This window comes from Aulostomus chinensis, chromosome 22 (genome assembly GCF_037954235.1).
Source record: "Aulostomus chinensis isolate RoL2024-O1b breed Wild chromosome 22, RoL_Achi_v1.0, whole genome shotgun sequence".
NCBI lineage: Eukaryota > Metazoa > Chordata > Actinopteri > Syngnathiformes > Aulostomidae > Aulostomus > Aulostomus chinensis.
The window spans coordinates 3,225,813-3,250,250 of NC_141341.1; the positions used below are offsets into that span (position 1 = coordinate 3,225,813).

Consider the following 24,438-nt stretch of genomic DNA (forward strand, 5'->3'; position numbering starts at 1 on the left):
GATGAAGGACTGGCAGCAGGAAATACTTAAATGTCCTAGTATTTGCACAGGGAAACTGTTTGATGTCCTGTAGTAATTTGTGGATTTTCCTCACAGGATGAGAAAGAACAACTGACTGAGTTCAAAACTCACCTGGAGGGACTGAAGAGGAGAGCGAAGAACATCATCCAGCTGAAGCCGCGCAACCCCGCCACCTCAATAAAGAGTAAACTCCCCATCCAGGCCGTCTGCGACTTCAAACAAATGGAGGTTAGAAGGAAATGATTTTAGATGATCGTGGCGGAGTTTTTTTTCTAGAGTTTTCTGACATGAGCCTCTGTGTTTCTTCCAGATCACCGTCCACAGAGGAGATGAATGCGCTCTGCTGGACAACTCGCAGCCCTACAAGTGGAGGGTGCTGAACCATCAAGGCAGCGAGGCGTCCGTACCGTCTATCTGCTTCCTGGTGCCGCCCACCAATAAGGACGCTGTAAACAGTGTTGCCGGGTGAGCTGAAGCATCAGGATCAGTCAACGGCAGCGCTTAACTGAAGCACAGCGGAGCTGATCCTGCTAGGTGCACTAACGCCTCCCTACCCTCCTCAGGCTGGACGGGAACCTGCAGAGGCTCCAGACCATGTGGCAGACCCTGTACGTGGACCTGAAGAGCCTGCTGTCCTGGCAGTACTTGATGAGAGACATCCACATCATCAACACCTGGAACATCTCCATGGTAACAACAGCGCCACAGGACACGCTGGACAGAACGCAGCAGAGATTCACTTCTCCTGAACACACAGAAGCTGTATTGAAATCAGAACATTTCAGATGAGATTAACTGATACTGACTGCAGTTTGACCCCCCGGAGGTTTTAAAATGAAGGAAGGTGCGAATCCGTTTGACACAGACCCTCCCCAGATGACTCCATTATCACCTAAATGGGTTCGTCAATGGAAGTGATGTCATAATTCATTTTAATTAATAATGATAAATAAACAATAATGCAAATCATATCGCGATATCGGTCAGAATTAATCACAATGAGATATCTTTCAAAATCTTGCAACTCTTCTATGAATGTTAATGACCAAAAAAAAAAGAAAAAAGAAATCACATTTTAATTTTCATAGTCGGAGAATAAGCTGTTGTTTAAATAATTAAATACATCTTTGATAATCATAATCATAATATTAATAATAATCATAACGTCACGATGGACGTGCAGAAATGAAATGACAGGAGATATTTTTATCCATTCTTCTAATCTGATTTTCACTAAGAGAAATTAATTATATAACTGTAAACATTTTTCTCCTATCACCCCCAACCAACACACACACACACACACACACACACACACACACCACAGCATGGCAATACAAAGTCAGAAAAATCAATGTTTGTTTTCTAAAAGAAACCAAAACGACCCACCGGCTCGTTTCAGTCATCAGGAGGAAGGGAAAGGAAATGTGGATTATTTGATGCACCTCCTGTATTTTGTCTTCATGGAGTTGAGCCAAGCTGGTGCTCTGGCTCTCAAGATGTCTGAAGCTAAAGAACTGTCCTTGGCTGCAGTTTAAGAGCCTGAGGGTGGAGGAGTACCGGCTGGCGCTGAGGAACCTGGAGCAGCACTACCAGGACTTCCTGAGGGACAGCCAGGATTCCCAGATGTTCGGAGCCGAGGACCGTATGCAGGTGGAGTCCCACTACAACAAGTCCAACCAGCACTACAACTCACTGGTCAGCTCTGCAGAACAAGGTGCCAAGATGCTTCCTGTGTATATTTCGTATTTGTGTTTTTTAGCATCAAAACACTGAGTTCATTCTCCGACACGTTCATTCTGCCATGTTCAGTTCAGCTCTGGTCATTCGAGTGTAAGTTGACTGTTGGATTCATGTTACAGGCTACGTGCCACCCAGGGCAGGTAAGGGGCTTCAGTACGCAGTAGGAGCTTGTGATTGGCTGAACACAGCTCTGTGTGTGTATGTGTGTATGTGTATGTGTGTGTGTGTGTGTGTGTGTGTGTGTCGAAGGCTGTTGTGCTGCCATGATTCTTTCATTCATTCATTAACTCAATCATCGCAATCATCATCGTCCTCGCTGATTGTCCTCCCCCGGTGCTTTCTTGTCTCTGTGCATGGATTTCCACCTCAGTCACTGAATTGATCAGTTGTGTAATTAACCGCTACGAAGGATGATGGACGTGAAACTAATCAAGCATGAAGACAGTGTGTTACCACGCCAGCGAACGGCTTCAGTTTCCTGATTGCTGAAACGTGACAAAGTTCTTGTTGAAGAATCCTCAAGTCGTACTAAAGCGGATGATTGCGTCCCAGAGCAGATTCTGACACTCACATTTTCAGGCTGTTTTGTTTTTTTAACAGTTGTTTAGTCGTTACGTTTAGCTTGCAAATCCAGGAAGAAAAAAAAAAAGAAATCGTCAAAAAGTTACAGCCCGATGAGGCATCCAGAGTCTCTGCCCTCTGCCGTGAACTGACGTTTGTCCCACCGTTACATTTCAACCAGGAGAGCAGGATGAGTCCGTGTGCAAGATTTACCTGACCAAGATCAAGGACCTGCGACTGAAGCTGGAGGGTTGTGAGAATCGAACAGTGACGCGGCTTCGCCAGCCTGTGGACAGAGAGCCTCTCAAAGCCTGCGCCCTGAAGACCACGGAGCAAATGGTACGATTGTTAAAAAAAAAGAAAAGAAAAAAGAAACCTGAGATGAAAACGTGATTAGAGGATGAGAGGAGCACGTTCGACGATGACCAATTACTCAGGAAACCATCTTCTCTGTGACAGAAAGTCCAGTCGGAGTTGGAGGGTCTGAAGAAAGACTTGGGTTCCATCGCTGAGAAGACCGAGGAGGTCCTGGCGTCTCCTCAGCAGTCCAGCTCCGCCCCGATGCTCCACTCCGAGCTGGACATCACGCTGAAGAAGATGGACCATGTCTACGGTCTCTCCTCCGTCTACCTGGACAAGTGAGGCTGCGCGACTCCCTGAATTCTCACTCTTGTGTTTGATCCTGGTCTCGTTCCTGTCATAAAGCGTTAACCTCTCGTTTGTCAGGCTGAAGACCATCGACGTGGTGATCAGAAACACTAAAGATGCAGAAGACACACTGAAGAACTATGAGACCCGTCTGAGGGACGTCAGCAAGGTGCCTGCTGACGAGAAAGAGGTGGAGAGTCAACGCAGCCAGTTAAAGGTCGGTTCAAACTCCTCATCTCTGACTTGCTTGTCGTCTGTTACCTGGATCTCCGCTGTTAACCTCCGGTGTTGCGTTCACTGTGTTACTTGACAGAAAATGCGAACTGAAGCCGAAAACGACCAGGTGGTGTTTGACCGCCTGCAGGACGAGCTCCAGAAGGCAACGGCCATCAACGACAAGATGACTCGCATCCACAGCGAGCGCGACGCCGAGCTGGAGCATTACCGCCAGCTGGTCGCTAGCCTCCTGGAGCGCTGGCAGGCTGTGTTTGCTCAGATCGACCTCAGGCAACGGGAACTTGACCTCCTCGGACGCCACATGACGTCCTACCACGAGAGCTACCAGTGGCTGATCCGCTGGCTGGGAGAAGCCAGGAAGAGGCAGGAGAAGATTCAGGCTGTGCCCATCGGGGACAGCAAGGCTCTCCAGGAGCAGCTGGCAGAGGAGAAGGTAACGTTCACCATGTAGTTTTTACCGTCCCTCTGAGTGAACAGCAGAGACGCTCAACCTTGCATGTCTCTCGCCCTCTGGAACACGGCATGAGAACCCAACTCAGCCCGGTTCAGCCAAGAATTAGAGAATTAGGTTCTACAGCTGCAGCCGCTGTGATAAGACGGCAGAATTAAAGCTACACCTGACGGAATGACATGAATCCGTTCCTTACTGTTCATGCGCCAGGAAAAGATGGTTCACGTTGCTCTAAATCTTGTCACTTACTTCAGTGCTGATGCATTTTTTTCATTCATACATTTGCAGAAACTCCTGGAGGAAATTGAGAAAAACAAAGACAAGATTGAAAACTGTCAGAAAAATGCCAAGGACTACATTGATTCTGTCAAGGTTTGTCCTGACGCTTCCAGGTTCAGCGTGTTTAGCGTGAATGCCGAACTCTGGCGTGACTCCTCTCGCTTTCCTGTTTTAGGATTATGAGCTTCAGATCCTGACCTACAAAGCCCTCCAGGACCCCATCGCCTCCCCGTTAAAGAAACCCAAAATGGAGTGTGCGTCTGATGACATCATTCAAGAGGTAGGTTCCACGAGCCATCTGCAGGCTGTGATTGGTGCCCTCTTGTGGAAACAGAACCTTTTCTCTCCCTGGGACTCGTTCCTCATTCCATTTTATAGATACAGTGAGTTCTGTAAAACTGAAAGAGGCGGCAAGTGTTCTCTCGCTGTCAGCGTTGGGGCTTTCTCATATCAACTCAACTGAGGATAAAAAGTCAGCTGTGTTTACGAAAACGATACCAAATGTCCAAAATGACCACTGGCCACTTTGATGCGGTTAAACAGAAGTTAAGAGTGACGGACAAAAATAAAAAGAGTTACAACATGCAAATAGCAGCCAGTCAGAGGAATTTCCTCCTCGCATCACGGGTGACCATTTCCTCTAACTCGAAACTAAAATACCATTCATCTTATAAATTTGTGCGTATATACATATATATATATGTGTGTGTGTGTGTATATATGTGTATCCTACATGTAGAATATGTTAATAAACAGATTGACTGTTTCAGAGTGAACACACTGACCTGTTCCGTGTCCTCTAGTACGTTACTCTGAGAACTCGCTACAGCGAGCTGATGACTCTCACCAGCCAGTATATCAAGTTCATCATGGAAACGCAGCGCCGCCTGGAGGATGAGGAGGTAATTACATGCACGCTCACACGCTCAGACGTCAAACACCACCGACTCTTTTCTATTTGGTGGGAAATGATGGGTCGTCAGATAACCCTGAAATGTTTGCGCTCCAAATGTGAAAATCTCCGGTGGTGGAGCAAACGGTCTCATCCGAGTGTTGCAGCACATCACATCCCCACTACAGTTGACGTCTCTCACGCTGCATCCAGTCCGATCATAAACCTCCGCACTTCGGATTCGGAAGCCACTCCAGATTCACTCACATTCTCCAGCTGCTCAACTGCTTGTCCACAATTTTGATTTGTTTCTTTATTTCCCCCTGAAATCACCCGCACTTGTGATTTAAAAGCTGGATATTAGTTTTTAAACTGCCGCTTCAACCCCACCCCCCCTTCCTCCTTTCTAACTTTGTGTTGTTTTTATCCTTTCGACCTGCTTGCCAGTGCTTTGTCATGGTGAATATTAATCACACACTTAAGAGATGAAAGCACCAGGTATTTAAAGAGACGGCTCCTGTCAGTCCTCTCATTCCTCTCCACGTCAGACCCTTGTCTGCAGTCAAGGGAAGGTTCAGGATTGTTCTGCGAATGTTCCGAATCGATCCGCTTCTCAATTTATCTAAAATTCACATGACGCTGACGGAGCAGTTGTCTGATTCCTGTCAGCTTTTTCTTATAAATTGATGATGACACGCAATGATTTTTTTTTTTGTAGGACTAACGGAGATTTTTTTGACAGCGCTGTTTTAGTTTCTATTTGCACGTTAGGATGGAACGTTTATTATTTAGTTTGAGATGTCAGGAAACTAAAAAGAATCTAAATGTCTTTTGCAGTATCAGAATTTCCTCACCATGTGGAAAAAAAAATCTGTCAATTTCAGATTTTAAAATGACTTAAAAAATGAATCTAATATTAAAATATGAATCCATCCATCGACTCCACATTCAAATACTTGGTAGTTTCAGCTCCAACGCGTTGTCTTGGACTGGCAACTCTTTTATAAAACGCTGTCGTCCCGATGTTGGAAACGACTGCTTACCGAATCAGAATGTAAAATTTTAGAGTTTCTAAAATGTTGAACCTTCCTTTTAGGTATCAATCACGTGTACAAGTAACAGCAATCCACTCTTGATGTTCGTTTTCTAGTTTCTCATCAGAATCACTCTTGATCTTGGATTTATGTTTTGTCTCTTCCATTCTAATCCAAGATTATTTCTTGTTCTGTGTTCCATGAAGTCATGCTGTGTTTGCTGCATCACTATGCAATAATTAGGAACAATAGACAGGGTGTTCTATCTGGGCTACACTTTCATTATAAGAAATCCTATTTTTTGAGCGGTCATTAAAACAACAAACGATTCTTTCTGTTAATTCCATGCCACTAATTATTAATCTGTTTTATTCTCACATTTTTTTTGAAAGCTGTTTTTTTCAGAATGTTAAGACTGAGGAGACTTTAACCTCTGAGTGATTAACACATGCAACAACTCTTTGTTATTCAAATCAAATCTGATATGTTAATAAATGTGATCTTGTTGTGGCACTGTAGCAGCAGCAGACACATTATTTTCCTGTCTCAAAACAACATGTACATACGGGATTAATACCAGTTGCACAAAGTAGGGGGATATATATAAATTTAAATATGCGAGCTGCATGAAAGCCAAGTGTAGTGTTGTGATGTGTTGTGCAGTAGTTGTCGTGTGTGTGTGTCATACATTCAGTAACTATGACAAGTTAGTCCACACACAGTATTTTCTCTCTTGTAATAAGAGTCTGTTAAATATAATTGTTGTGACATATTCTCACATATTTACATTTCTGTGTACCTTCATGTACCAACAAGCTTTGACTTTCACGATGTTTCTCATGAAGTAGCATGCTAACGTTCGCTCCTCTACTCCCTGCTTTCCTTCTGCAAATACAGAAAGCTTCTGAAAAACTAAAAGAAGAGGAGAGGAAAAGGATGGCGGAGATACAGGCTGAGTTAGACAAGCAGAAGCAGTTGGCTGAGGCTCACGCTCAATCTGTGGCCAAAGCAGAACAAGAAGCCCAGGCGCTGAAGCTGAAGATGAAAGAGGAAGCCAGCAAGAGGCAAGACGTTGCTGTGGATGCTGAGAAGCAGAAACAAAACATCCAGCAGGAGCTGCACCACCTCAAGAGTCTTTCAGAGCAGGAGATCAAGTCGAAGAGCCAGCAGCTGGAGGAGGCATTAATCAGTCGTACTAAGATCGAAGAGGAGATCCACATAATTCGACTACAGCTAGAGACAACAATGAAACAGAAATCCACAGCTGAGACTGAGCTGCAGCAGCTCCGAGACAAAGCTACTGATGCAGAGAAACTCCGAAAAGCTGCCCAGGAGGAGGCAGAAAGACTACGCAAGCAGGTGACCGAGGAGACTCAGAAGAAGAAGAATGCAGAAGATGAGCTGAAGCGTAAATCTGAAGCAGAAAAGGAGGCTTCCAAACAAAAGCAGAAAGCATTGGATGACTTACAGAAATTCAAAATGCAAGCTGAGGAGGCAGAGAGACGGATGAAACAGGCTGAGGAGGAGAAGCTGAGACAGATCAAGGTGGTAGAGGAGGTGGCTCAGAAGAGTGCTGCCACACAGTTGCAAAGTACATCCAAAACATTCACTGAAAAGGCCACCAAACTAGAGGAATCGCTCAAGAGAGAGCAGGGCACCGTCCTTCAGTTGCAGGAGGAAGCTGAAAAACTCAGAAAACAACAAGAGGAAGCTTACAATGCAAAGGAACAAGCTGAGAAAGAGCTTGAAACGTGGAGACAGAAGGCCAACGAGGCTCTGCGCTTGAGGCTTCAAGCTGAGGAGGAGGCTCAGAAAAAGAGTGAGGCCCAAGAGGAAGCAGAGAGGCAAAAAGTTGAGGCTGAGCGAGATGCCAAAAAACGGGCTAAGGCTGAGGAAGCTGCTCTCAAGCAGAAGGAGAATGCAGAAAAAGAGCTGGAAAAACAGAGGACCATGGCAGAGCAAATAGCTCAGCAAAAGCTCTCTGCAGAGCAAGAGTGCATTCGCTTAAAGGCTGACTTCGAACATGCTGAGCAACAGAGGGGCCTGCTGGATAATGAGCTCCAGCGCCTTAAAAACGAGGTGAACGCTGCTGAAAAGCAGAGGAAACAACTGGAGGACGAGCTGGCTAAAGTCAGGGGTGAAATGGATGCTCTTCTGCAGATGAAGATCAAAGCAGAGAAGGAGACTCTGTCCACCACTGAGAAGAGCAAACAGCTTCTTGAGACCGAAGTGTTGAAAATGAAGCAACTTGCTGAGGAAGCAACCAGGCTGAGATCAGTCGCTGAAGAGGCCAAGAAGCAGAGGCAGTTGGCAGAGGACGACGCGGCCAAACAAAGAGCTGAAGCCGAAAAAATTCTTAAGGAAAAACTGGCCGCCATTAATGAGGCAACTCGTCTCAAGACTGAAGCGGAAATCGCCCTGAAAGCGAAAGAGGCCGAGAATGAAAGACTCAAAAGAAAAGCTGAGGATGAAGCTTATCAAAGAAAGCTGCTGGAGGATCAGGCTGCTCAGCACAAACAGGACATCACCGAGAAAATGACACTCCTGAAGAACTCATCTGATTCTGAGTTACAGAGACAAAAGACAATGGTTGAAGAAACTCTAAAGCAAAAGAAAGTGGTTGAAGAAGAAATTCACATCATCAAGATCAACTTTGAGAAGGCCTCAAAAGAAAAATCTAATTTGGAAGGTGAATTGAAGAAACTTAAGGGCGTTGCAGAGGAGACCCAGAAGAGCAAACGCAAAGCTGAGGAGGAAGCGGAGAAATTGAAAAAACTTGCTGCAGATGAAGAGAAGAAAAGAAAAGAAGCTGAGGAGAAGGTGAAGAGGATTACAGCAGCAGAGGAAGAGGCGGCTCGACAGTGCAAAGCTGCCCAAGAGGAAGTTGAGCGCCTGAAGAAGAAAGCTTCCGAAGCAAATAAACAGAAAGAGAAGGCAGAGAAAGAAGCAGGAAAGCAAGTTGTCCTGGCAAAAGAGGCAGCACAGAAATGCAGCGCAGCAGAACAAAAAGCTCAAGAAGTTCTCGATAAGAACAAAGAAGACATTCTTGCTCAGGAAAAGTTGAAAGAGGAATTTGAAAATGCCAAGAAACTTGCACAAGCAGCTGAAAAAGCCAAAGAGAAAGCAGAGAAAGAGGCCACCCTCCTTCGTCAGAAGGCTGAAGAGGCTGAGAAACAAAAAAAAGCTGCAGAGGTTGAGGCTGCAAAACAGGCTAAAGCTCAAAAAGATGCAGAGAAACTGAAGAAGGAGGCAGAAGCAGAGGCCTCCAAACGAGCAGCAGCTGAAGCCGCGGCTCTAAAACAGAAGCAGCAGGCTGATGCCGAGATGGCCAAGCACAAAAAAGAAGCTGAACAAGCACTGAAACAGAAGTCCCAAGTTGAGAAGGAACTTTCAAAGGTCAAGCTGCAACTTGAGGAAACTGACAAGCAGAAAACTGTATTAGATGAAGAGCTTCAACGGGTGAAGGGTGAAGTCAGTGATGCTGTCAAACAAAAGTCACAGGTTGAGGATGAACTCTCTAAAGTAAAGATCCAAATGGATGAGCTCCTAAAACTGAAGCTCAAAATTGAGAAAGAAAACAAGCGTCTCATGCAGAAAGACAAAGATAACACTCAGAAATTACTTGCAGAGGAAGCTGAGAAGATGAAGAGCTTGGCGGAGGAAGCTGCCAGGCTTAGTGTAGAGGCTGAGGAAGCAGCCAGACAGAGGCAGATTGCAGAGTCTGACCTGGCTGAACAGAGGGCCCTCGCAGAGAAAATGCTGAAGGAGAAAATGCAGGCCATCCAAGAAGCAACAAAACTAAAAGCTGAGGCAGAGGAGCTCCAGAAGCTAAAGGACCAGGCACAGGAAAAGGCTAAGAAACTACTCGAGGATAAACAGCAGATCCAGCAGCGTCTTGATAAGGAGACAGAAGGCTTCCAAAAGTCATTAGAGGCTGAAAGAAAGAGGAAACTTGAAGTTTCAGCTGAAGCAGAGAAGCTGAAACTGAAGGTGAAAGAGCTCAGTGATGCTCAGGCCAAAGCTGAGGAGGAGGCTAAGAAATTCAAGAAGCAGGCAGATGAAGCAAAAGCTCGTCTTCAAGACTCAGAAAAACAAGTTTCAGAAACTGTTGTGCAAAAGTTGGAGACCCAGAGACTTCAGAGCACCAGAGAGGCTGATGACCTGAAGAAAGCCATCACTGACCTGGAGAAAGAGAGGGAGAAACTGAAAAAAGAGGCAGAGGAGCTGCAGAAGAAATCCAAAGAGGTAAGTGACAGGAGTGAATATTGTCAGTCTTTTTCCTGCCCTGCTATTGTTAAACACATTAACCACAGCTTTTGTGGTGCTTCACCCAACAGTCCGCTCACTACAGAAGTGTTCATGTTTCATCAGTTTTACTCATTGTTCCTCTGCTTTTTTTCTCTTTAAATAGATGGCAAATGCCCAACAAGAACAAATAGAGCAACAGAAAGCCATTCTTCAGCAGACTTTCCTCACAGAGAAGGAACTCTTGTTGAAAAGAGAAAAGGCTGTTGAAGATGAGAAAAAGAAGCTGGAGAAACAGTTTGAGGATGAAGTGAAAAAGGCCAAAGCTCTTAAAGATGAACAGGAACGTCAGCAGAAGCTAATGGAAGAAGAGAAGAAGAAGCTTCAGGCCGTTATGGATGAAGCTTTAAAGAAGCAAAAGGCAGCTGAGGAGGAAATGAAAAACAAGCAGGTGGAAATGGAGGTGCTTGAAAAGAAAAGGATCGAGCAAGAAAAACTTCTAGGAGAGGAAAACAAGAAGCTCAGAGAGAAACTCAATAATCTCGAGGTTGTTTCAAAGCAGGGTTCATCCAAAACGAAGGAAATGGAGGTCCAGACTGATAAAGAGGAGCAGCTCGTAACTGCAACGATGGTGGGAACAACAAAGAAAGTCTTCAATGGTTCTGTTGACATTGATGGAGTAAAGAAAGATGGAGAATCACCATTTGCATTCGATGGAATAAGAGACAAAGTTCCTGCTGAGAGGCTCCATGATATCGGTATCCTGACCAAAAAAGAATTTGACAAACTGAAGAAGGGTAAAGTCTCTGTGCAGGACCTTGGAAAGACTGATAAAGTTCAAGCATGTCTTAAGGGTCAGAACTGTATTGGCGGTGTCATGACTCCATCCAAAGAGAAAATGAGCGTCTATCGTGCCATGAAAGAGAACAAGATTACCCCTAACACTGCCACCATGCTGCTGGAAGCTCAAGCTGCTTCTGGTTTCCTTGTGGATCCTGTTAAAAACAAACTTCTCTCTGTTGATGAGGCTGTCAAGGATGAGTTGATTGGCCCTGAACTCCATGACAGGATGCTTTCTGCAGAGCGAGCAGCCACTGGTTTCAAAGATCCCTATACTGGAGCCAAAATCTCTCTATTTGAGGCCATGAAAAAGGGACTCATTGACCAGGAACAGGCTGTCAAATTCCTGGATGTACAGCTTGCAACTGGTGGCATCATTGACCCCATCAACAGCCACAGAGTACCGCTGCAGACAGCCTACAAGCAGGGACAGTTTGACGCAGACATGAATAAGAAGCTCACTGATCCCAGTGATGACTGCAAATTGTTCATTGACCCCAGCACTCAGGGGCAGCTCACCTACAAACAGCTACTGGACAAATGCACTCAGGATCCAGAGTCAGGCCTCCTCATTTTGCCAGTGACAGAGAAAGCTGCGCAGACTGAGCGAACATTCACAGATATGGAGATGAAAGAAGTGTTCAGCAAGTCCAACATTGATGTGCCCTTTGGCAGATTCAAAGGAAGAAAAGTCACCATTTGGGAGGTCATAAATTCAGAATATTTCACTGAAGAGCAAAGGAGAGAACTGATCCGACAATACAAGACAGGCAAGATCACGGTGGAGAAGATTATCAAGATCGTCATTACTGTTGTTGAAGACAAGGAGAAGAATAATGAGAATAGTTTCAATGGTTTGAGGGCTTCCGTCTCTCCCAGTGAACTTTTAGAGTCAAAGGTTATTAACAAAGAGCTGTTCAATGAATTGAGTGATGGAAAGATAACCATTAAGGAGATCTCAGAGATGGAACCGGTAAAGAAGGCACTAAATGGAACACCAAGCATCTCTGGCTTGTTTAATGAACCAACCAAAGAGAAAATGCCTTTCTATCAAGCTATGAAGAAAGAATTGCTATCACCAGAGACTGCAGTAAACCTACTTGAAGCTCAAGCAGCAACCGGGTTTATAATCGATCCCGTCAAAAACGAGAGGATCCCTGTTGATGAAGCTGTTAAGTCTGGCCTTGTTGGCCCAGAACTCCATGAGAGACTTCTGTCTGCAGAGAGAGCTGTCTGTGGCTACAGCGATCCTTACACAGGGAAGAAGGTGTCTCTCTTTGAAGCCATGAACAAAGGCCTTATAAAGAAAGACCACGGCATTCGTCTGCTGCAAGCACAACTTTCTACAGGTGGAATTATTGACCCCATCAAGAGCTATCGCATCCCACATGAGGTTGCCTGCAAACGTGGGTATTTTGATGAGGAAATCAGCAAAACCTTGAACAAGATGAGTGACGAAACAAAGGTCTTCTATGATCCTAACACACAAGAGGATGCCACATATTCACAGTTGATGAAGAAATGTGTGACAGACAATGAAACTGGACTCCCATTGCTTCCTCTCTCAAAGAAGGCCCCAAAACCAAAGGAAGAGAAAGAGATTACAGAGGCTAAAACTAAAGAAGCTTTGAACCAGAAAACTATGGAACTGGAGTATGGGCCTTTCAAAGGAAGAAAGGTCACAATTTGGGAAATCATACACTCTGAGTACATCACCGAGGAGCAAAGAATAGAGTTGATTCGCCAGTACAGAATGGGTCATGTGACAATAGAAAAGTTGATAAAGATTGTGGTAACAATGGTTGATGAAAAAGAGGACAAAACAAAGGAGGAAGCCTGTTTTGAAGGTCTTAGGGCACCAGTCACTGCCAGCTCTTTACTTGATTCCAACATCATTGATGAGGCAACCTTTGAGCAGCTCCAACAAGGTAAAAAGACCCCCAAAGAAGTGAGCGAAACTGATAAGGTCAGGAAATATCTGCAAGGCACCGAACGTATCGATGGCATCACAATGGCAGAATCAAATGCGAAACTAAGCATTTATCAAGCGATGAAAAATAACATTTTGCAGCAAAACACGGGGCTCGCACTACTTGAAGCCCAAGCTGGAACAGGTTTTGTAACTGATCCAGTCAAAAATCTTAAATACACTGTGGACGATGCCGTGAAGGCTGGAGTAATTGGTCCAGAACTTCACGAGAAGCTTCTCTCTGCTGAGAAAGCAGTGACGGGATACAAAGATCCATATACAGGCAATAAGATTTCCCTCTTCCAAGCCATGAAGAAAGAACTTGTTCTGAGGGAGCATGCCATTCCTCTCCTTGAGGCTCAGTCTGCAACAGGAGGTCTTATCGATCCAGTCAGCAGCCATCGAGTTCCCAATGACGTGGCCATTAAACGTGGCTACTTTAGCAAACAAATGGCCAAGTCCTTTAACGAACCCTCAGGAGATGTGAAATGCTTCACTAACCCCAACACCAATAAAAGTGTAACATACGGCCAGCTGCTGGAGCAATGCACTAGAGATCCCACCTCTGGCTTGTGCTACCTGCCCCTGTCTAAGGCTGAAACTCCTGCTCCAGTTGAGAAGTCCTATCAATACTCAGAGGAACAAGCCCAAACAGATCTTGCCAACACTCAAATTGAGATCCCTCATAAGAGTTTTGCAGGAAAGACTATGACTATTTGGGAAGTCATGAACTCAAATATGCTTCCAGAAGAAGAGAGGCGTCGCCTCATGGAGCAGTACCGCTTGGGACAAATCACAAAAGAGAGAATGTTAATCATCATCATTGAAATCATGGAACACAGGGAGACTCTCAAGTCAGAGCAGAGCATGTCATGTGATGTAATCAGAAGGAGAGTCACAATTGAAGAGCTTTACAGTGCACGAATCATTGACTTGCACACATACAACCTTTTGAAGCAAGAAAAAATGAATATCCGTGAGGTAATGGAAATGCCCTCAGTAAAACAGTACCTCTTTGGCACTGGTTGTATTGCTGGAATCATGTCAGACAGTCCTCCGAAGATCAGTATTTATCAAGCAATGAAAAACGGGAAGATTAAGCCTGAAGTTGCTCTGAATCTCCTCGAGGCCCAAGCAGCAACAGGATTCATGATCGACCCAGTTAAGGATGAGCTTCTAACAGTTGATGAGGCTGTTCGCAAGGGGCTTGTGGGGCCTGAACTCCACGACAAACTTCTTTCTGCCGAGAGAGCCGTCACAGGCTACAAAGATCCTTACAGTGGAAAAGTGATTTCTCTCTTCCAGGCAATGAAAAAGGACTTGATTCCCGAGGATTATGCTTTGAGCCTTTTGGAGGCTCAGATTGCTACTGGTGGACTAATGGATCCTGAATACTACTTCCACCTCCCCACTGATGTTGCCATGCAGCGTGGATACATTAATAAAGAGACAATTGACAAAATAGCTGAACCCACTGGGGACGTGCAAGGTTACACTGATCCGACAACAGATGAGAAACTGTCCTATGCTCAGCTTCTGAAAAGATGCAGAGTTGATAAAGAAAGTGGGCTGCGGCTACTTTCACTTGCAGACCGAAGACTCCTCTTTAAGGGTCTCAGAAAGCAAATCACTGTGGATGAGCTGCTTCGCTCTCAGATCATCAACCAAAAGACATATAATGAACTCAGTGAGGGTCTCATTACTGTAGAGGAGGTCAGCAGAGACCTTAAGAAGTACCTCGAGGGTGCCAGCTGTATTGCTGGCGTGTATGTAGAGTCTAGCAAAGACCGTCTGTCAATCTACCAAGCAATGAAGAAGAACATGATCAGACCAGGGACTGCCTTTGAGCTCCTCGAGGCTCAAGCCGCCACAGGATATGTCATTGACCCGATTAAAAACCTGAAACTAAATGTCACAGAAGCTGTTAAGATGGGGGTTGTCGGTCCAGAGTTTAAAGACAAACTCCTCTCGGCTGAGCGAGCTGTCACTGGCTACAAGGATCCTTATTCTGGCAAGATCATCTCACTGTTCCAGGCAATGAAAAGGGATCTCATCCTGAAAGACCATGGCATTCGTCTGCTGGAGGCTCAAATTGCTACGGGTGGAATCATCGACCCACAGGAGAGTCATCGCTTGCCAGTTGAATCAGCATATGAACGTGGTCTCTTCGATGAGGAAATGAATCAAATCCTCACTGACCCGTCTGATGACACAAAAGGTTTCTTTGACCCAAACACAGAGGAAAATCTTACTTACCTCCAGCTGATGGAGAGATGCATGATAGACCCAGAAACAGGGTTTGCTCTTCTGCTGCTGAAAGAAAAGAAGCGGGAAAGAAAGACATCATCCAAGTCATCTGTTCGCAAACGTAGGGTCGTTATTGTCGATCCAGAGACCGGCAAAGAGATGTCTGTGTATGAGGCGTATCAGAAAGGGCTCATTGACCACCAGACCTACCTGGAACTTGCAGAACAGGAGTGTGAATGGGAGGAAATTACCATTACCTCATCTGATGGAGTTGTAAAATCCATGATTATCGACAGAAGATCTGGTCGGCAGTACGACATTGATGATGCAATCTCAAGGGGCCTGATAGACAAGTCAGCTCTGGACCAGTATAGAGCAGGAACTCTGTCCATTACTGAGTTTGCAGACATGCTGTCTGGAAACATGAGCGGTGTACGATCACGCTCATCCTCCTTTGGCTCTACTTCGTCTTACTCTAGTCCGGCGCCTAGTATAAAAACACCAGCAACCACATGGACCGACCCTACAGAGGAAACTGGTCCTGTGGCTGGAATCTTGGACACGGAAACACTGGAGAAAGTGTCAGTCACAGAGGCCATACACAGAAACCTCGTAGACAACATAACGGGTCAAAGACTGCTGGAGGCTCAGGCCTGCACAGGAGGAATCATTGATCCAAATACTGGAGAGAAATTCGCTGTTGCAGATGCCATGAATAAAGGGCTCGTGGATAAAATCATGGTGGACCGCATCAGTCTAGCCCAGAAGGCATGCAATGGATTTGAAGATCCTAGAACCAAAGTCAAAATGTCGGCTGCCCAAGCTCTAAAGAAAGGTTGGTTGTACTATGAGGCTGGACAGAGATTCCTTGAAGTCCAGTATCTCACCGGTGGTTTGATTGAGCCGGATGTTACCAGCAGAGTCTCCATCGATGAGGCTGTGAAGAAGGGCACCTTAGATGCACGCACTGCACAGAAGTTACGAGATGTTAGCGCATACTCTAAATACCTCACATGCCCTAAAACCAAGCTAAAGATCTCTTACAAGGATGCTATGGACAGAAGTATGATAGAGGAGGGGACTGGTCTGAGACTTCTCGAAGCATCGTCCCAATCAAGCAAAGGCCTTTACAGTCCCTACAGCGTCAGTGGATCTGGGTCTGCTACTGGGTCACGGTCTGGCTCCAGAACCGGTTCAAGATCAGGTTCCAGAAGAGGCAGCTTTGATGCCACAGGATCAAGTTTCACTACAACCTTCTCTTCCACATCCTACGGTTCACCCAGCTATGGCCGTCGATACTGAGGGGTTCAGGTGACCAAGCAAATGAATGAATCTCTAAGGGAAGGATGCACTATAAAGCCACATTGCTCACCAGATGCCTAATTCTCAGCAGAATAAAGACTACCAGTACTCCGCTCTGCTTGTGGTTGTTACAGGAATTTCATTATTTAATGTTATGCAAGTTAAATAATTGACTTCCTTGTATATTTCACCTTATTTTATGTTACTGTTTCATACTCCTTTATTGTAAGCCATTAGCATATGCAAGAGCTGTTATAACTTCCAATATCTATCACAAACGTATCCAGTGTACATGATATTTTTTTGATTTTTAAGCATTAGTAACAAGTATTTACTGTTGCACAAACATTATTTGCTTTTGATGTTGTGTGTTACATTATAAAGGATAGTGTTCACGACCATCATAGCCTAATTGATGAAAGACCCAAAGTTGGTGTATGAACTAAATTTTCTATGTATATTTCTGAATATTGAAAGAGATATCACTGAAGACATAAAAATGCCACTCTGCAGAGCAGAATATGGAGTCTCACACAGATGATTAACATGCAGAGTGTCTGCAGGGAGACTGCCAAGCTTCAAGATCTTTTCTCTGGTGGACGACACTGTCTCATAGTACTGCGGCAGGTTCTGAACTACGCCTTATTCCCAACTGTCTGCCCTAAAACTTGGACAAACAAGAGCAAGCTCCCATGAATCGAAGGATTATACAGCCAAACATGACCATTCACACATCTGACATTCTGGCCATGTCCCATACAACACCTCAAGACCATTGGAAACCAGCCCCTGCCTTTCCAGGAAGTATTAAAGGTACGTAGAGTGAAGATTTACTGTACTTGTCATTACAGTACTGCAGTCAAGTTGTAACGTTTGTGTCATGACCTGCGCCAAGGATGTAATGTGTGTGTCCGTTTTATTAGAGGGATATCGGAAAAGCTCATGGAAAATTAATTTCCCAATGCATTGGCCGATGTTTCTTAATGTAATTAGCCTTTTTTTTAATTAATTCATTTAATTGGTAATACTAAGCTCCTGGGGGTGACATGGATCGTCTTCTGGAACTTTGATCCAGAAGATCTCTATTTTGCGCACGGAGAGAAAATTGATGTTTCTGATGATGCGATGGAGCCTCCTTGGCAGAGGTCATCCTGACTTTACTCTCTGGGAACTTTCATGTCCAGTTTGATCTCAAATTCTTTGTTGTTGTTGTTGTTTTTTAATCTGTTTCAGATATTCTCTTTGGCTTTACTACGCTGTCTTCCAGACTCATTTGGACCACGACCTTCACTGTTATCAAGGATTTTATGCAAAAGTACTGAAACGCATTCGCTCATATAACAGTGTACTATTTTCAAGCGTGCATCCTCAATCGTGCACCCATTTGAAGGCGTGAACCATGCTTTGTAAGTGCCTGCAAAATACAGTTACAACGCTTTGGGAGGGTATTGAGTGTTATTCAATGGTGCTGTGGTTTTATTTAAAACTGATGCATGACTGAAGGAGCAGTGCCACCCACGACTCTGATCCATGTGACAACTGTGCTACCAGGTTAGCCTTGTCACAGTCCGACTGTTGCAATCTAGCTTAACAAAACAATACTAGCAAATATCTGTCATAAATATGGTAGTCATGCAGGGATAAAATGTATGGTCTGAGCTAATATTTACATTATTTGACTGACAGCCAAGTAATGGATGCACTGTATAACGTTGATTGCGTAGAATGCTATTGCTGAAAGCCATTCATAAGCATTTTTTTGAGAAAGATCTTTAAGCTTCGCCACCAGTATTTCTATTTTCCACCACAAATTTATGTTTTGATGTTAAATATTCTTTGTGGAGCTACACGTTCAGTCTATATCCTTTTATTTTCATACTCTATATTTCTGATTTGCATGATTTACTAACATTTTAAAAGGTGCAAAAATGAAATAGCTGTATCCTTTAAATCGTTTGTTTTATTCTTATGCTTCAAAGGGTTTGAAGGATGTATTTTAATTAGGGGTGTCAAGCCCTCTTTAACATGGTGTATTTATAATAAAATGGTGACAAGGAATTTTATTGTAACACCTTATGCTATATGTAAATAAATATGGAAATGAAACTTTTCTCTCTCATTTTTTATGTTAGTTGGATCAAATTGTTTTAATTGTATCATATAATAACACAGTCTTGAACCACTAAACAAGTAGACAGTTATACATATATATTATATATATATACATATATATAATATATATATGTATATATTGTATATATGTATATATATATGTATACATATGTATATATATGTATATATATGTGTATATATATGTATATGTATATATATGTGTATATATATATATATATATATATATATATATATATATATATATATATATATATATATATATATATATATATTAGAGAACTACAGCTAATTAGTTGTGATGTTTTTGTCCAGGAGGTAGCGTTGGTTTAAAAATCTGTAGAAAGATTATTTGTGCATCTAAAAAAAAACAAAAAAAATCCAAAGGACAAAAACCTGACTTTCAAGATGTTGCTCTAAATGTGAATAAGTATTCTCTATAAACAGTACAAGTACTTCTTAAATGTGTCATAAAGATTTAAAATAGACAGGTTTTCAGTTGTACTAACAGAGTTCAGGGGGCAATGAAGGTTTTGCACAGGAAAACTTCAAGGACAAAGACAAACTCATCGGCCCCGTTGTCGTGAGTGGGAGGAACAGAGTGGAGATGAAAAACGTTGGTCAGTATAAAACGATGTCTGTGGGCCCTGGCGCCTCCTCCGTCTGGCCCTCAAGGTCTTCATGGGGGGGAACAAAACTCCCCAGGGGTCAATAACAGGCCGTGTTCTCTCGGGATGTCAACGTCTGGGCTGCTATTGAAGTTAATTCCAACAGAGGGCGCTGTGTACTTTATACTGGCCTGAAGGTCTCAACTGGATTCTTATTCATGCCTCATGAATGAAAGATCAAGAGTGACGGGATTTTCTTGCCAGCTTCTCGTCCGTTATCGCTGTTATCAGCGTGTAAACAAGACAGCACCGAGAGTTTCTGATGTGTGGAATTCACTACAATGTCTTCGTCATTTTTTAAAAAAATAAACTGTCCAATGTGTGGCCATTGAACGAACTCATCTACATCACCTGACCGCTGGTAACGGAATCATCAACAGCCTTCAGTTACTCAGCACTTGCAGGCATGTGAGGTTTGAGGTCAGTACATAAAAGTGATGCAGGTGGAATGAAAGAGGCTCAGCGTTGAGTTTGAGGGGAAAGAAGAAAACATGGGGGCCCAAAACTGGAGAGTCCATGTGAAACAATCCCAGTCCTAAGCGTGTCGGATCCGGTAACAAATAACCTTTAAACTAAAGAGAAAGTGGCTGGTGGTTGGTTGCCGATCACTGACATTTATCACCAGAGTGTTGCAGCACCATGCCGCACCCCTCTGGCTTCACCGAGCGGGTGGGATTTCATCAGACTGATAAACAGCTGCTGTAAGCAGGTCAGGCTGCAGAGAGGTGAGGATGTGCGCCGGCAGTGTGAACTCCAGAAGAATAAACACTTATTAGCAGTCTCTCCGCCACCGCTTTGATCTCTTTGATCCCTACAGGCCAAGTGGCGTTTTTAAAACACATTTTTGTCCACATCTGGTTCATCAGCTGGTTTGAAAGTATGAGGACACAAAATATCACAAAACCTAAAATGTGTAGTACACGGAATACTTAAAGCAATACTTCACCTGAAAAACACATTTTGCCTTTCAAGTACTCACCAACAGGTCTTGAGCTCAAGAAGCCATTTTTTCCCTCCTGCATTACTTCGCTGTAACCCCAGATTGCAGGAGGAACCAGCCACAAATAGTTAGCTTGAAGCTAATGGAGCTAACAAGAGTAAAACTTTCAAGGTGTCCATCTGCAAACTCTGGAGTTCATCTTCCGGTGTGATCCATGTCACTTTTATCCAGCTCTGTACTCTGGAACCCACAAACACATGTTGGTTTGAGCTAAAAACCAACAATGATACTCCCAGTTCTGGACTGCCATGAACCAGTGTGGACCAGTTCCAGTGAGTTGGTTCATCTAAAGGTGACACCTGGTCTGCACTCCATGTTGGTTCACTGCAGCGCCGAGCGCAACCAGCCAGTGAGTTCAGTTGAACCAACTCATCCACGCTCCTTCACAGTAGCAGGGAGCCTGAAGTGTTGAAGCTTTGTTTGTTCCTCTCAAATAAAAGCCATTGTGGAAAACTGAGCTTCACGCTAAACAAATTCAGGTTCAGATTCAGAAAAACTTTATTTTTTCCCCTGGGGGGGGGGGTAGGCAACTAGGGGAGCAGAGAGCAGTACAGTTGGTTACACAACAACAACACAACATGTCGCTGTCGCTTTCTGCATTCCTGAGTCACAAAGAAGAAACTCAGACAGGAAACACCTGTGTGAGTGCAAGAGAGGTAAAAAGAGCCAGATTCCATGAAAAGAAGTCCCTTAGCAGTCCTTTCTTTGTTCTTCAAAGCACTTTAAATCCTCGCTCCGGTACTCCAGCTTCCTCCCACAGTCCAAAGACATCAAGAGGGGACCAGGTTAATCCAGACTCTAAACTGACCGTAGGCGTGGCTGGGAGAGCCAATGGTTGTCTGTCTCTATGTGTTGGCCCTGCCATGGACTGGTGACCTGTCCAGGGGGGAGGCTGCTGGGATAGGCTCCACCCCCACCACCCTGAACAGGAGAAGAGGGAGAAGATGGATGGATGGATGGATGGATGGATGGATGGATGGACGCTTAAAATCCGGGCAGCAGATTTACTCAACCGGTCTTACGGGTCCCTGAGAATCCTGGTGTTTAACTGGAGTTGAAAGATTCTGAAGTCTCATCAGTCAGCAGGTCTTAGCTGTTGCACGCCCCTGTGCGTTAAACAAAAATGTCAGGGCAGAGGTCTTACAAAGGTTTGAGGAGGAGCAGAGAGTTTTTCTGAGTGAAAAGCAACAAAGAAAGAGCAGGTTTAGCCTTTAAATTTCTCCTTAATTAATGAGTGATCATCAGAGGGGAAGATACAGTATTTCCCACTGTTTCCGGCAACGCTAAGCTAAGCTAACTGCCTCGTGTCTAATAATTTGTTTTGCATTCGTCTTCCTTTAACACGATATCATGAAAGTGAATATCAGAGGTGTTTTATTATCAAGTTTCTCCGTCACCGATTCAAATAAATGCTCAGCTTAGTTAACCACTGTGGTCCTGTCAAAGGATCACCACGTATCGGACAATAAGTCCTCACATTTGTTCGCTTTTTAAAAACAAAAGATGCTACTGCCACATTCAGAAGGTTTTTTTTTCCCCCTGATGATTTCTGGTATATGCTAAGCTAAGCTAAACACCTTGTTAAGAGGTCACCCTAAGATCACCCTGGAGCGAACCAGTGTTTACTCTTTCTGCATTAAAAACAAAATATATAACAGATCAATACAGAATTTTTCACCATTTCTAGCAATGCTAAGCTAAGCATGTTGTTAAGGGGTGGTGGTTATGTCATGAGATCTAGTTTTGTTAAATTATATAATCTTTTTTCTAAGCATTTTTCTGCATTCAGATATGTTAATTCACAAAAAAGCAGATGTGAATACGTTCACGTGAAGTTATCTCTCAACGTCACGGTCCATCTTATGCTAAGCTACCCAGGAGTTGCCTTACAACAAGGGCTGCTTGTACTCGCCTCTAACTTGGGCGAGAAAGTCAAGTCAAGTCGAGTCAGTTTTATTTGTTTTGAGCAAAATCCCAACCAAAGTTCTCTCCTGACTCTTTCCAAGTAGAGCAGGTTTAGCACCTCGCTCCTTCAGTGAATCTACAGCCAACAACCCCCCATGAGAGCGAGTGATGTTGGAGATGAATGGACAGGAAGCGGAGCGTAGTCGTAGAGCCACTCCCACCACTGACACGCAGCACGCCTCGTCATGTTTCCCAGAAGCAACACCATGCAGGGCTAAACGCATGAACACATTGATATAAATTACTTTGACATGTACAATTCAGCACCTCGCTGTTCAAGGCCCCACCGGTAGCTTAGCTGTCACGCCTCCTTGTCTCTCTTGATGCATGTAAAGAGAAGGCCTGGGTGTGCCAGAGATAACACGCTGATAAAACCTGTCAAGTGGGGTCCTGGAATGCCAAAACATACTACATGTTGCTTGGGTAAACATCCAGATTTGAAGGTTCAACTGCTGAGAACCAACCAACAGCTGATGAGCGTTTCCAGGAATCATGTAGAGCGGACAGTGGAAGCTGACAATGAACTTCAGTAAAAATGGGAAAAAAAGAAAAAAGAAAGAAAGGTGTGATTTGTGCCGATGCAGCTGCAGGACAGAAGAATGTCTGACAGCTTCCAAGGATTCAACGTGTAAGTGTTAAATGTTAGAGTGGCCTGATCATCCTGGGCTCATCCTACAAAGTGAGTCTGATAACACCAGACGACAGTTTGGGTTGCCAAGGGTGCAAAGGGTGATGGCGCCCAAGGAGAACGTTCTCTCTATGGCCTGAAACGCTACAAGTGAGAGCACCGACACCCTCACAGTTACTGGTCTTATTTTTGGTTTAGTTACTGATTCTACAGAGACCTCATCCTGAGGGTTTGGCAGCGGCGAGCACAGCATGCAGCTCCGATCACGGCGGACAATGGGAGCGCTCTGAAAAACATTCCTGACCCGGTGAATTAGTCCAGGAAGACTGAGAATAGAACACTGAGCAACATCCTGCAAGGCCCGCAGCAGCGCCACCAGTCACAGGAGGAACTCTCTCGACTTTAAGTGGGCAATGAAAGAAATACGACACGGGTTGTGACAACCACACAGGGCATTAAAGTCTCTGAACAGAATAAACAGATATCCAATACTAATAAAAGAAATATCACAGGGGGACAAAAAGCAATCAGGAGGAGGGCTTGAGCGCGGATCAGCTGAGCGTCTGAACAGTCGCTGCTGTGGGACGAAGGTGGATTTAGGATTGAGAATCTGTAAATAAGAACGGAAGTACGAGCCTCCCGTCCTCAACATCAAAAAGCCCTCAGTGCAGAGCTGCTTCATTCCAAGAAAAACCTGCCTGACGCTCCGGCCACTGATGGCGGCGACCGCCTCCGACCCTCTTGAATAATATCCAGACATTTTTCTGTTATTATTATAGTTCATACTTCACCCCAAAAAATGTTTTCTACCTTTCAAGAACTCACAACTTGAGTACAAAGACTTTTTTTTAATTTTACCTCCTGCTTTACTTCCGTGCCTCCAGAGTATCTTCTTTACCAGCTGTATGCACAGTAATCTGCAAAAAAAAAAAAAAAACAAACACTTTGATTTGAGCAAAAAACAAATACTTATTTAAGATATAAAACTTAACATCGGCAGCGACCATGAGCAGGTGCGGACGACTTGGCTGAACCGAATGGTGCAGCTGGGGCAGTTTGGGATTCCTGCGCTGGACCGACCGCAGCCTGAGAGTCTGCATCTCCATGTTCCTGAGGAGTGTCCTTGTTGGTGGTTAATTCTACTTTCTGGGTTCCCACAGAAGTGATGCAGGTGTGGGGAAACACATGCGATGCAGTTTTTGAACACGTGACTATCTGCCTTACCACACCAACACCAAACCTCCATTGTTCTGAACCATAAAAGCTGCTCCAGTCATTGTGGACCTTCTGCCCGTTTCCACCGCAGAAAGCAGGGTTGATGGCCACCGGCCCTCTGGATGCTGATACATGCAAGGGAGCCTGGAGCGAATGTGGACCTAAACAACGAAGCTGCCTGCTGATAAACACTGGACGCTTGAAAGAGCACACAATCAAACCTCAGTCTCTACAGACGCGTCTGTTTGTCTCTTTTCAGTTTGTTTCCCTTGTGGTCTGATTACTCAGCAGTGAGAGCTACGCTCCGCCGAGTCAACAAGTCAGCCTGGCCGAGTCTCGATCCCACTGTGTGTTCCTGAGAGA

General features: G+C 44.4%; 1 protein-coding gene and 1 long non-coding RNA gene across 2 annotated transcripts in view; one reads left to right on the plus strand and one right to left on the minus strand.

Annotated features, from left to right (window-relative positions):
- pleca (plectin a) overlaps positions 1-18,569 on the plus strand; it is a 39,976-nt gene extending 21,407 nt beyond the window's left edge. Inside the window, exons 20-33 of the mRNA XM_086194155.1 lie at positions 97-249; positions 332-486; positions 585-711; positions 1,555-1,738; positions 2,507-2,664; positions 2,785-2,963; positions 3,052-3,190; positions 3,287-3,643; positions 3,950-4,033; positions 4,116-4,220; positions 4,744-4,842; positions 6,764-10,111; positions 10,278-17,282; positions 17,703-18,569. Of these exons, the coding sequence (XP_086050281.1) occupies positions 97-249; positions 332-486; positions 585-711; positions 1,555-1,738; positions 2,507-2,664; positions 2,785-2,963; positions 3,052-3,190; positions 3,287-3,643; positions 3,950-4,033; positions 4,116-4,220; positions 4,744-4,842; positions 6,764-10,111; positions 10,278-16,469 (11,280 nt within the window). The 3' untranslated portion in view covers positions 16,470-17,282; positions 17,703-18,569. The remainder of the gene's footprint in view (positions 1-96; positions 250-331; positions 487-584; positions 712-1,554; positions 1,739-2,506; positions 2,665-2,784; positions 2,964-3,051; positions 3,191-3,286; positions 3,644-3,949; positions 4,034-4,115; positions 4,221-4,743; positions 4,843-6,763; positions 10,112-10,277; positions 17,283-17,702) is intronic.
- A 2,219-nt stretch (positions 18,570-20,788) lies between these two features.
- Positions 20,789-24,408, minus strand: LOC147240372 (uncharacterized). The gene is made up of 3 exons (XR_015111342.1): positions 23,865-24,408; positions 23,719-23,777; positions 20,789-21,373 (listed from the first exon to the last, which is right to left on the minus strand). It is a non-coding gene; the product is annotated as an uncharacterized LOC147240372 (long non-coding RNA).
- Positions 24,409-24,438: the final 30 nt, after the last annotated feature.